The 13,427-nt window shown below is 40.9% G+C and overlaps 2 protein-coding genes across 4 annotated transcripts; both read left to right on the top strand.

Moving 5' to 3' along the window:
* The first annotated feature begins 138 nt into the window (after window positions 1-138).
* Window positions 139-4,472, top strand: manea (mannosidase, endo-alpha). 2 transcript variants are annotated; one of them, XM_087172533.1, is made up of 5 exons: window positions 139-272; window positions 1,320-1,938; window positions 2,960-3,069; window positions 3,243-3,319; window positions 3,438-4,472. In XM_087172533.1, exons 2-5 carry the CDS (start codon window positions 1,428-1,430, stop codon window positions 4,069-4,071), a joined length of 1,332 nt encoding a protein of 443 aa, XP_087028659.1. In that variant the 5' UTR covers window positions 139-272; window positions 1,320-1,427; the 3' UTR covers window positions 4,072-4,472. The 2 variants fall into 2 exon arrangements, with proteins under 2 accessions (XP_087028659.1, XP_023256731.1); XM_023400963.2 differs by having other exon boundaries at window positions 163-434.
* A 2,428-nt stretch (window positions 4,473-6,900) lies between these two features.
* Window positions 6,901-13,427, top strand: fut9a (fucosyltransferase 9a). Of its 2 annotated transcripts, XM_023400983.2 has the most exons (3): window positions 6,901-7,432; window positions 9,334-9,579; window positions 9,872-13,427. In XM_023400983.2, exon 3 carries the CDS (start codon window positions 9,880-9,882, stop codon window positions 10,960-10,962), a length of 1,083 nt encoding a protein of 360 aa, XP_023256751.1. In that variant the 5' UTR covers window positions 6,901-7,432; window positions 9,334-9,579; window positions 9,872-9,879; the 3' UTR covers window positions 10,963-13,427. The 2 variants fall into 2 exon arrangements, with proteins under 2 accessions (XP_023256751.1, XP_087028660.1); XM_087172534.1 differs by having other exon boundaries at window positions 6,901-9,579.

The raw sequence follows: 13,427 nt of genomic DNA, 5'->3' as shown, positions 1-13,427 counted from the left end.
GTGTGTGTAATACACCATCCCAAACGAAGGGAGGCGACATCTATCACTGTGATTCAGTTAAACTGCTTCAGTGACTGTTGACTGGACGTGACGCAGCGCTTGACGTCAGCGTGATAAACAACGTGGATAGGTCACAGTCACTGCTCTTTCTCATGTGGAGTATTTACAGATCTGTTACGTTTGCTAGGACCGCTGCTGAACCAGAAGTGCAGGTTGTGTCCTGTTCTCTGCATCACATATAGAGAGAAATTATTTATGAAGAGTCGTTGGAGGTACATAACGGGCTGCGTTCAATGTCATACATTACATTTGAAATAGACACAGTTATACGCAAGCAAGCGGAGGGTTTGGCTGTTGGAGGACAAAACTAATGGCTTGTTGTGTCACCGGTTATTCGTCGCAGCTGTTGACAAGTCCAAAGTTCATCAATGCAGGTAGAGCTGCGGGAGCTAATGTTGTTGGCTTGTTAACTGTGTCTGTAGGCATCGCTAACCTGCTGTAGTGTGGTTGGTAAAGCAAAGTGAGCATATTGTAACCGACTGTTACTGTTACTTCCGCATATGGCTTCAGTCATTCATCATTGCATCGTAACTGTCTATCTCATGGCTGCATTAAGCTCATAGGGGGGCTACAGGGCACAGATTTGTCGTTGGGCCCCCACTTACCCCCACTGTATGATGCACTTTGATTATTTACCCAGAGACCCAGACACCAATTAATAGTGATGATTAGTTTATTAATCGATTTACAGAAAATTAATTGACAGTAAGTTTGATGATTCAGTAATTGTTTAAGTCTTCTTCTGAAGGACTAAATGTCAACTATCACTCCTTAAATGTGAATATTTACTAAATTCTCTCCTTTTTTTCCTTTTTTTGTGATAATAAACTCATCATCTTTGTATTTTTGACAGCTGGTCAGATAAAACAAGAAATTGGAATATGTTAACTAGGGACCATAACATTGGAGGATGGAGGACCATCATCCACCATCATAGTTGATATAGTGCTTTAATGGTTCAGATTTTGGGGTTCTAGCGCCCCTGCTCAGTTGTCTCCTTTGCCTGGTTGGTAATCCAGCCTTGGTGTTTCTAAATCTTTTTTAAACTGAAACAATAAGTTGATTCATTTTTAATGTTCATAGATTAAACCATTAATCAAGAAAATAGTCTTAGTTTCATCTGTAAACTGATCATCTTTGGGTTTTAATTGGAATGGAATAATTGTCTGATCTTTTATAGACCAAACAATTAGTTGATTAATTGTGACAAGAACTGACAGATTAATTGATGTAGATCCTTTGTTTCTTCAAACCTCCAGGCTGAACAAAAACTCTTTGACTGAGTTTCAATGGCATCGTCTCCAACTACAGTCCTTCACTGCTGTCTCAACAATGAACTGTGGAAAGCCTCAAGCACAGACTAAAGAATGGCAAGGTTTAGACGCAAATCTTGCATCACATTAATTGCTTTGGTGTTGCTTGTCCTCATTGTACTGGTCTTGAAAGGGCTCACACCAGAGGACTCACCGTTCAGCAGCCCTGTGGGTGTCAAGCTGTTTCCTGACAGAGAGCATGACAATCAGATGCAGAGAGAAAACAACAATAAACCTGACCACATCAAAATGAACGACTCTCCCAAGTCAGACAGAGATGAAGAACTGGAGGCTACACTGAGGAAGTTTCCTCCTCCAAACTACTATGTCCACGCCTTCTACTACACATGGTATGGGAACCCGAAGTTTGATGGCAAATACGTCCACTGGGATCATCTGCAGCTGCCACACTGGGACTTTAAGGTGGCTCAGGGGTATCCACAAGGGAGACACAGCCCACCTGATGACATTGGGTCCAACTTCTATCCCTCTCTGGGAGCTTACAGTTCCAGGGACCCCTACGTTATAGAGGGTCATATGCAGCAGCTACGTACAGCAGCTATTGGTAAGAGAGGATTTAGCCTGAATTTTACTCCAGGGTGGGGCAGTAAATTAATATCATCACTTGTTTTTTTTCCCAGTGAAACCAATTTGTTATTAAATCATGATATTCTGATGTTAGGAAGGATATGAGGAGGCAATGTGGTTTATTGCATTCTGATGAAGTGAACTGGTTATTGGTTTGACCGAGCTACATCACATACTGTGTCTTCAGCATCATTATGAAATTCAGTATTTTTGTTATGGGATACATTGATTCATTCACAGCAAACCACTGACTTGAGCGACAGTAGTTCGTGGCCTCACGTCACCATACAAACGATGATCCCATTGAGATCCAAGCAGGGAGGCATACAGGTTTTTAATTAGAATAAAAGACAGCACTGGTGTGAGATTGGTATTCAAAATTGGCAGATGAGTTGAGGTATCAGAATCATTATCAGGGAAAGGAAATGACATCACATTATTATTAAGAATATTTTCCTGTAAAATATCAGATATTACAGTATTGCAGATGTATGTAAATCAAACGTAAAATAATCAAACCAATCTTCAATGCAATGAACTATTTTCCGCTGCTATGCATTGCATCAGATAAAACAGAGTATAAAACAAAACTCAAATAACTCATTTTATTCATGTTTGATTATATTGTACTTGGAATCATTAATATGGGTAACACTACTATACTTTACTATACTATACTATACTACTATATGTTTATAAGCAATACTATTGACCCATTGACTCGCCCTGTGTAATTATAATAATCATTTGAATTCCACAGATTCTTTTTTTTGTAATTGTTTGTGGTTTTTTGGACTTCACACTTAGTAGAAGCCAAATATTAAGACATTGAAGATAATGATTTTTGGCATTTTCATTTCTGCCACAGTGGCATTTAATATCACCACAATACCTTTACATTATATGTATATTTTTTTTATATTTATGAACAATTACGTAAGTGTTTTCTTTCGTTGAGGTTTGGGGTTCATGTTTGACCTGTAACTGCTTATTCGCAGGTGTCCTTGCTGTTTCCTGGTATCCTCCTAATACGAAGGATGACAACGGTGAGCCAACAGATGACATTGTGCCTTTACTGCTGGGATTGGCACAGAAATACCATATTAAGGTCTGTATGAAGACAGCAGTGAGTTTCTTAACCATTTGTTTTGCAAGCAGTAGCTAACCAAATGTTTGATGTATACAGTCTCTCAAGATTAAATCAAAAAATCTGAAATATTAATGCCAGTAAGAATGTGTGTGCTGCCAGTTTTTATGTTGCTCTCATTTCTGTGTTTGCAGGTAGCTTTTCACATTGAACCGTACAAAGGGAGAGATGAAGTCAGTATGTTCTCTAATGTCAAATACATCATAGAGAAGTGAGTAGAGTTTACTCACTGTTGTCAGTCTCATGATCTTACACTCTCTCAGTGAATCATTCTGTCATGACTCATTGCATTAATCAAAAATGATCATGTTTGCATCATATCTCCTCAGATATGGAGAGCACCCTGCTTTCTTCAGGTACCGTACAAACACTGGCAAGCTTCTTCCACTCTTCTATGTGTATGACTCATATCTGATGAACTCCGAGCAGTGGACCAAACTGCTAAAACACACGGAGAGTAACAGCATCAGGGATACACCATATGATGCCATCTTCATTGCCCTGCTGGTAGAGGAGAAACATAAGAGGGATATCCTGACAGCAGGTTTTGATGGTATCTACACCTACTTTGCTACTAATGGGTTCTCCTATGGGTCAACTCAGCGGAACTGGGACTCTATTAAAGCGTTCTGCGAAGATAACAACCTGATATTCATTCCAAGCGTGGGCCCGGGGTACATTGACACAAGCATTCGCCCCTGGAACTTCCAAAACACTCGAAACCGCGTCAACGGCAAATACTATGAAACCTCACTGAGTGCTGCGTTAGAAGCCAGGCCAGATTTTATCTCTATAACATCTTTTAACGAATGGCACGAGGGGACTCAGATCGAAATGGCGATTCCCAAAACAAGCCAGACTGTGTATCTGGACTACCTGCCCAATAAACCCGCAATTTACCTGGAGATAACTCGCAAGTGGGCTGCGATATTTGGCGGTGAGCGACGGAAGTGGCAGGAATGATCTGACTAAGAGCCATAGAAAATATTTGTTCACAGTTGTATAAAATAATTACATGAAAACTAAGTTCTAGTTGCCTAATGGACAACAAAATGCAAATGATGAATAACTATATGAAAAAAGCCAAATGATTTGAAAAGCCACTGGCAAGTGAACTAATTTATTATCTTAATTTTGGCTGCAGCGATGTATGTTATTTTCTACACTTGGGTGAATTATTATTAATTTAACTGATGTGTAACTGATTATTTCCTGTTTACGCAGCCATTGCAAACTTTGGGATTCACAACTTTATCAGCATGTTTACTCACCGTCTCCAACGTATCCATTTCCTATAATCTGTGACTATAATAAACCTCAGTAGAAATAAATAAAAGTGCACCCTGGAAAGGATTGGAAAGACACAGGTAAACAAAGCCGTCTGGTGGTATAAAGCTGTTGCCTCACTCTGCTTCCAGCTCTGTCTCACACCAAAAAAACATGAAAAGTAGAAGCACTACAGAGATCTTGATTTTTCAAAGGCATGTCAAGCTTAATCTTAAAATGAATCACAGTGATGCAAACAGCAGAGGGATGGCAGGACAGCACTTCGGTTATTGAAACAGGCAGCAGCTGAGTGCCAGAGTGCAGGGTAAAATCAAGATCATTTCTATCCCTGGAATACATCACTTTTTTTTTTGTCGTGGCCTGTTATCATTAATACATACCTGGAACATGACGTGACATGTCTGCTTGCATCACTTAAAACATATTCCCCCTACCACGAAATATATGTTTGGAATCCCTTTAGTACATATGAAGATTCAGTTTTCTCGTCACTATTATGAGATTTAGATGCAGTTTATATAAGTGCTACTTAAACTGGCAGAAATGCGCTTACTTAAAGAGCACCTAAGTGATTCTCCACATTAAGATCAGGACTCTTGTCATGGTTAGTGCTACTAAGCCTGTGAAAACACTTTCTTAAAGGTGTCCTGTGGAAGAAACAAAAGATATGTTTATATTCACCGTTTCTCACCAAAAAAGTGCTATGTATATTCTTGATACGTACCAAAGGTGATGAATTTATTTCCCTCCTCAAAACATTTGCAAAGCTGATTTAAAAAAAAAAAAAAAAAGTATTTTAATTGTTTACATTCGTGTTTGCACGCTTGCAGTCTTCTTCACTACCGTTATTAGCGTAATGGCCGCGTTTCATGGCACCTTACCAACACCTGTCGATCAGTGGAATCGTGTGATACGGTTGGCAGGAATGTGTGTTATGTCACCTGTGTGTATGTGCAGACCTGCCAAAAAAAAAAACCCTGCTCAATAGTAATACTAGGGGTTAAAATAACTAAAGAAAAAGAATAACTCAGGGTAGCCTTAAAGGTGCTATATGTTTTCTCTGCCACCAAACGCGGTTTCATGCCAGGAGCGGGTGGTTTTCTTGACAAGAGCTTCGGCCATTATTGCGTTTACAAGTTAAGAGGTTATAATACGCCCTCCGAGCAGCGCTACGTCTTCAGGGTGGATTGGAGGCTACAGTGAACTGCTGTTGGAAAGTGACAGGACAACCGGGGCTAGCTGATTAGTGTGCTAACTACAGTAGAAGAAAAGACGTGATAGAGACATTGGTGTTGCTTTGCACCTCTGGAGACAGCTCTTGGAGAGCAAAGGGCTGAAGTCTGATGCTGCACTCACAATGTTTCTTGTACACTGGTAAGTAAACAGCTGTTGATGCTAACATTGGCTATATAGCAACAACAAAACTTAAAATTGCTCCTTTTAGGTCTGGGAAAATAACCCCAATGATGTCATCAGGGTGTGTAGGTTTATACAAGGACTACAATACAACAATGTCATCTGGCAAAGCAATGGGGTGACTAATCAAGTGCATGCAACCACACCATTGTGGTGGGTTAGTTTGTAACATGAACGCCCCTATTTCTACTGTTTACCATTGAGACAACAGATGAATAACTGCTGTTGCGACAACTTTCCAGAGTAGTTAAATCCTGTCTGATAGCATTATAAAAAATTTGCGCAGTGCTCTGGCATCTGATAAACCTTCAAACCCATCTGTTACCCACACTGCACTTTGTTATTATTTCATGTCTCACAGGTACCTGTAGCAACAAACCCCCGCCAACACATTTTTTATTTTTACGCAGGGCTGTTTTCAGTCTGCTCGCTGATGGAAGATACTGGTTGCAAAGTCAGGATATCTCGACCTCTGCAGCTCTGGTTTTGAACATCTTTCTTTTTAAGGAGTCTCTCACCGGTCCCCACACTTAATGGAAGAACAACACTAAATCACTAGAGTGGCCCTTTAAATGACTAACCTAATTAATAAGCTGATACATTACTCCTGATTTTTAAGTTTTAATTGTGCAAAATAATAACATTTTTCACCTCTGTGGAATAATTTCAACACCTTCTTTAGTGAGGCAGACGTCTTGTTTATTGTAGCCTATCAGCTCATGTTGTCTTTTGTCTTTTTTTTGCCTTTTGTCTTTTTATGCAAATTTGCATGAAACTTCTCTGCTGAACTGATGTTTCATGGTGGCGCATTATCAGCACTAACTGGCGGTCATAGTGGTCACACCGGTCACACCACGGGTTTGACGCTACATCACTAAGAGGCAGCCATGTATCACACAAACCTCCTGTTATTTTGTCATTTGGATGTTCAGCCGTTAGAGGCCAAGCGAGGGGGGGAACCTTTTGATCCGCGCTTCCTCGCAGCAGAAATGATTCACCTGTTTATTCAAATGACAACCTTAAGCTGATGATTAAAGTGTAATATGTACTAACGCGGAATCTCAGCATCCCACACACACACACACACACACACACACACACACACCAACACACACACACACACCAACACTGGAGCTCCGCCACAGCCTGCAGCTGCATTGACGGTAAACAGAGCAAGGTAGCGCATGGGCAGCCAGCAGGGAATTATTCCACATCGCATCACATCCCTGAGCATACATGGCGTCCTCACACACCGAGCCATGAATTTAGTGTGCAGGCTGACGGGGTAGCCGCCAATTTTTTTTTTTTTCCTCTCTTTTTTTATTTTTTTATTTTTTTATTTTTTGCAGCCATCATTCTCTGCGTCGGTGTGCAGCAGTGGGGAAGATTCAGCGCACATTGCTACGATAGGTATCATCATTTTTCGGGATCAAGACGATGGATGTGGGTTCATCCGGATCTATTCCTGCGAATACGGCGGACGGGCGCGATTCTTCTTTCTTTCTTTTCTTTTTTTTTATTCAAGACGCATCCACATCTTCCGTATGTTGCAAGGTGTCTTTGAAAAGGGAGCGGAGGAAATGAGAAGAAAGGTCTATTTTGACTCACGCCTGTCGAGATGGTGAGTGAAATGCATGGCTGTTTTTTTCCCCCCACTGCGCCCCATGGCTGAGCAGCAGTACCTGCTTTTGACGGCAAATCCTCTCCAGCTAATTAGAAATGATGTCCACATAAAAAAGAATGTCACAGACCGGTGCATTTCCATTTTCTTTGAGGTGTTTATTTCTACGCTGCATTTTTTTTGTTCATTTCAAATGCACATGGACAGTTTATACTATAGGGAATATAAAGGGGTTTCCTCCATGTATGTGACTTGTATTTAGATTGCACTCTTGTGTGTTCGCAGCTCAAACACTGTTCATGTTTTTTCAGCATCATCCTCCACGCTATTATTTATATTCTGCGCGTTTCTGGTGCGCAAAAGGGGGTTGCTGTTATGTTAGGAAACTCATGAAATATTCCAGTGAATGTCCAGTTATTCTCATCAACTTCAATGCAGTTTCAAGCTGAAAGAGAAACCATTTTAAACAGTGGCTCCACTATAGCATCGCGTTTTAAAATGACCTTCAGTGCTCGATGGCTGGGAATTAATTCTCACCTGGGATGGAGTGTCCTTTTACAATCAGTGCTGTGGCCTTCCTGGCAGAATACACATAAATCATAGTATCTAAAAAAAATTAAAAAAAAAGCCTACATGATGTATTTCCTTCTGACCTTTAGCCTACCTGTTACTGAAACCACATCAAGGATTTGATGCGTTACTGTGGCTGATGCTTCCAAAAATGTGTGGTTGCGTTTCCCTGCCTCTCTCCAGTCATCGCAAACGTTGCCTCGCTGCAGACTACTCACCCATGCTGTGCTCCTTCCGCGTCCCAAATACATCACAATACATTTGACAAAAAAAAAAACAGTTATGTTATTTAAAATGTGAATGAATGCTTGAGCCCTGCACGTGTCTCACTCTGGTCAGAAATGGACAGGAAGGAGGAAAATAACTGTACAGCCATATCACCCTCTCATATTACATACTCTGACCTCAGCACCATCACCATGGAGACTATTAACTTTACCACACACTGCATATTTAATAGGCCTGATTTTGATCCCTGCACTAATGTACACTCTGCAGCCTTTTTGAACATACACTGTGTTTTACATCCCTGACACCAACATATGAAGGTATGTATGAGCTGAGAGCTTATCACTGCTGCTTATGGAAAGCGTGGTTCAGTGGTGTAAGAGGATTTGCTTACATGAAAATGTATTGATACCCTAAGCCTTTAAAAGGAGTCACACTCATCTGGCCCCAGTTCATTTGGCCTTAGGTTGCAGATCTCTGTACCGAAGTCACAGATGATGGTGTTGATGGAGGAGATGATGGGGTGCTGCTGTACATAACCATTATCATAAGGCATATTGGACAGATGGTGCGAAGAATATCAGCGTTTGAGCTGCTATTTCTGATTCAAATGTCTTTCAGAGATGCATGGAATAAAGAAAATCAGCTCTCGAGGTTCATTTCTGCACTCGACCTGCTTGTATGGCCTCTTTATACAACATGCAGGTGTGTGGAGCCCCAGACAGCTGGAGAGTCCGGGGGTCTTTCTACTCTCTTCAGCCTTAAGATGGCAGCATTCTCTTACAATACATGGTGTATGCCAAAAACTAATAACAGCTGGAAGCCGACACCCATGCTTAACTGGCAAATTTGAAACAACATCCGTGATTAACTGGCAAATTTGTAATAACTTCAGTGTTTTTATTCTATTTTCCAGATTATCTGGAAGACTTGTTAGTGGAGATAAAGTTTTTGTCCTGCATATAACCTCCACACGCATGTTTTTTTTTTTTGTGTGTGTGTGTGTGTGTGTGTGTGTGTGTGTGGGGTGATGGTTTGTTTCGTTACCCTCTCTTAGCCCTAATTGATTCTCTCTCTGATTCTCTCTCTCTGCTCACGTGAAGGAGGCATCATTAAGAAGACCTGTACATTCAAGATCAAACACACCTCATTAGATCATTAAGGATCACTGTCATTCTGCGTAAGAGCAAAGAGCCATCTCTTAGCTGTGACCTGCAATGTTTTTTTTCTATGAGCGCTGAATCACAGCGAAGACTGATCCCACCGTCGACCCGATGTAGGAACTGCTCCCTCCGATTCCCACAACCTCTACTCTTGCTTGGATTTCAGCATTCAGTCAAATCCACCAGGTTTGTATTTTAATGTGCCGGGAGGAGGCCGTACAATTTTCTTTCTGAGTATTGATCCCATATCAGGGTGTATACACAACAGATTATAGCGATAAGAGGTGCACTGTACTCACATGCAGATGCTCACAAACTAAGTGTACTTAAGTGAGGCACAAATGATGTTCAGAGAGCACAATCTAGTATAATAGATGCTATAAACACGTGCACATGAGTCAGTGATATTCTGGCTGTTGAATCCGCTTGATCCTGACTTTATTCTTGCTTTTTCTTTGCTTTTATTTGCCCTTCTCAGGACAGAGTATGCCATCTGCACCTTTTCACAGAATCCTACGACCCCTTCTGCTCGGCACGTTCATCCTGGGATGCTTTGTGACTCTGTTTTTGATGTATTTTAAACCATCCACCAGCTGGTTATCAGGTCCCGTAGAGTCAACAGCATCCACAGACCGGGTTAAGAACCTCTTCTCCACCAAGAGTGATAAAAACGTAACCACCGTGCTGATCTGGCTCTGGCCTTTCGGACAAACCTACGACTTGAGTGTCTGCAGCTCTCTCTTCAACATCGAGGGCTGTTTTATCACTGCAGACAGAAACCTCTACAATAAGTCAGATGGGGTCATCATCCATCACAGAGACATCTGCACTGACCTGTCCAACCTGCCGCCGTTCCAGCGACCATCCTTCCAGAAGTGGATATGGATGAACTTGGAGTCGCCGTCACACTCGTCCCAGCTGCCTGGGATCGAGAACCTGTTCAATCTGACTCTCAATTACCGTCAGGATGCTGACATTGAAGTGCCTTATGGGTCCATCGTAGCGGCGGAGGGCGAGGAGGACTTTGTCCCGCCCAGCAAAAACAAGCTGATCTGCTGGATTGTGAGCAACTGGAACCAGGATCACGTGCGGGTGAAGTACTACAATGAGCTGTACAAACACATCGAGGTTCATGCGTATGGACAAGCCTTCGGGGAGTACATCTCTGACCAAGACTACTTCCCCACCATCGCCAGCTGTAAGTTCTACCTGGCTTTTGAGAACTCCATCCACAAGGACTACATTACTGAGAAACTGTACAACCCGCTCTCTGTGGGGACAGTGCCAGTGGTTCTCGGCCCGCCCCGGCAGAACTACGAGAACTTTATCCAGGGAGACGCTTTCATCCATGTGGACGACTTCACCTCGCCCAAGGAGCTGGCTGATTACCTGCTGCTCCTGGACAAGAATGAGGAAATGTACCTCAGGTACTTTGAGTGGCGGCGGCACTTTAAAGTAAAGAAGGCCTATTTCTGGGCAGAGCACACATGCCTGGCTTGTGATTACCTGCGTAGGCACAAGGAGTATAAGGCATTCAATAACCTTGATAAGTGGTACTGGGGTGGATAATGCTTTGAAGGGCTATGCAGTGCTTGTTTTGTTGTTGAAGGCAGTGCTTTAAGATTTTTGTCCTTCGGTTGACATGAAGGTTCATTACTGTTCTGTCCAGAGCTCCCGAATGATGTTTTTCTATTGGTTCAGTGGCCCGGTGAGATGTCTGTCTTGTTTGTTTGTTTTTTTTTAATTTGCAAGCCAATTTTGCTAAGCCTTACTTTGCCTTTTGAGTTATCAGTTATTATTTGTATTTATTTTTTATGAATTACAAATGCACTACATTTTTTTTAATTGTTATTTCAACCCATGTTTTGCTTAACATGACCACATTTGCTGCTATTTTTAATGTTTTTGTTCTATTATTAGTATGAATGCTTGATTGTATGAATGTTCCTGTGTAACAGATAATATTCATGATGCAAGGTTGTCATTTTTTCTTTAAATATCACCTTCTCATGAAGTGGCACACAGCAGACCTTGCTGCAGAAGGAGACTGACATAAAAGTGAAAATATTTATGTAATATTTATTCAAGTGAGGCATTATATGATAAAAACAATCTCATCTGTGCTAGTGATGCTGTCACCTATGCAGTGTTTACTGAACTCAAATGTGAAAATAGGTCAATTGTGTCATGTACATATTGTGTACTTTTGGAATTATGTAGCTGTCATTTTTTCATATTTTTGTATGTTTGCATTTGCACTTCTAATTCAACTGTTACCTATCTTTACATATGTACAGTAAGACAGACGGTCATCGTAGTATGTGGTTGTTGATAGCATATGGTGATCATTACTCCGGTAGTCTCCAATAGCAGATGTGACTCTGCTCCGTGAGAGGGAGGTTACTATTTTAATCATGTTATGAATTGTTCATTGTCACATGTAATGTGTCACAGTGCAGTTGGATCCCATGTGGATGATGATAGTACAGTACATTCATTGTACTGCAATGTGAAAGTCCCACACAACCCATTATTTTGCATTCTGATTCGATCTACAAAAGTCTGTAATTTCTAACTGATACGGTGACAGGAAAGAGCATAAAATTTATACATAACTGAATCATTTTATTAAGCGATTTTTCTGTGTGTACTGTACTCTCATCCTACAATTTGACTTTTAAAAATTAACACTGATATTTTCAACTATTTCACAAACACTTTGACCCTATGTTAACATAGGTAAACTATGTTAACATAGGGTCAAAGTGAGTGTGAAATAGACCAGATCTGACCATGTGAGCTTTACTCACATGTTTGGGACCTGTTAAGGAAAAATGGGAGATATTCACGATTACTGCAGGATTATCCATGTTTCTGTCTTTGAATCATCACACCACAACGTTGCCTGGGGAGTTGGCGGTTGCATGTGAAAGATATTCTTCTGGATTTTTTTTTTCTTTTTGTTCGTATACAATCCTGTTTACAGCACAACACCACTCAAGATCACACTACAAAAAGACAGCTCTTCATCTGTTGATATCACACCACTTGTAAATGTTGTCAAACAGCTATTTCACTGAACAATGCATCTCAACAGCACCCAGCAGCTATTGACACGATGGTTACATTTTTACTCAAGAACTGTGCAAAACCATGTCAACATTTTATGCAAGATAAACCGGTGGCTTCTTCTAAAATATTCTAACGTGTCAGGTTATTATCATTTTGATATTTCTTCACTGTCAAAGGGACCATTGATATAAATTATGATGAATTCAATTATTTTTCTTATATAAATATGGCCCTAAATGCCATAACGAAACCTGTATATAAACCTTGTTGTAAACTGAATCATCATCTGGATCCAATGAGCCCACTAACACAGATCAGTCCTGTCTGTGAATCTGAACCAGACTGAGGGAGCTCCTGCAGTGGTTGCATTCATGGAGAAAGGAAGCAGTGTGTTGTATATATTTTTAATGTTCAAATCTCTTTGAAACATGCAAGTGTTGTCAGGCAGTGAATGTGATTTCGCTGTATCTTTGTAAGTAAAGCTTGTGCTTCGAGAGACTGTGAATCAAGACGAAAGGAGAGAGACACTTGAAAAGGATAACCAGCGTCAGAGACAATGGTTTTAGTGTTGTAAGGTGGATGGTTTCATCAGGCAATTTTACACTGAAGAAGTTGTTTTTTTTTTTTTTTCCTGATTAGGCAGTAATCCTGTTGGCATGACCCAATTGAAAAAGTTGTACGAAATCGCAGCAGAGATATAGCACTTTTATTCATGTGGAGTTGTGTGACTCACTGTGCTGGTGGCTGTCTTAGATGGAGCTTTTGTGAGTTCAGAAACTGTCATCCAAGACTTCAGCCTGTCCCACAGATTAACTATGAAGCTGCCACTCATGGTTTCATATTGTACAGTCCAATCTCATGTATGAAAACAAAGGTTTCTTGTCCAATGTGGTTAGTGACTTTAAGAAACAAAAGATTTGTTTTTCTGCGTGTTGTCTGTCTCTGTCATCCTCTCTCCCTTT

Source organism: Seriola lalandi, unplaced genomic scaffold, assembly GCF_002814215.2.
Source record: "Seriola lalandi dorsalis isolate HSWRI2012SDOR001 ecotype SW California unplaced genomic scaffold, Sedor1 jcf7180002053102, whole genome shotgun sequence".
NCBI lineage: Eukaryota > Metazoa > Chordata > Actinopteri > Carangiformes > Carangidae > Seriola > Seriola lalandi.
This window is presented reverse-complemented; position numbering and strand designations above follow the sequence as displayed.

Coding starts and splice junctions, on each gene's coding strand:
- manea (XM_087172533.1), top strand. CDS start 1,428: ATGGCAAGGTTTAGACGCAAATCTTGCATCACATTAATTGCTTTGGTG. Junction 1,939..2,959: donor GCTACGTACAGCAGCTATTG/GTAAGAGAGGAT, acceptor GCTTATTCGCAG/GTGTCCTTGCTGTTTCCTGG. Junction 3,320..3,437: donor GTCAAATACATCATAGAGAA/GTGAGTAGAGTT, acceptor ATATCTCCTCAG/ATATGGAGAGCACCCTGCTT.
- fut9a (XM_023400983.2), top strand. CDS start 9,880: ATGCCATCTGCACCTTTTCACAGAATCCTACGACCCCTTCTGCTCGGC.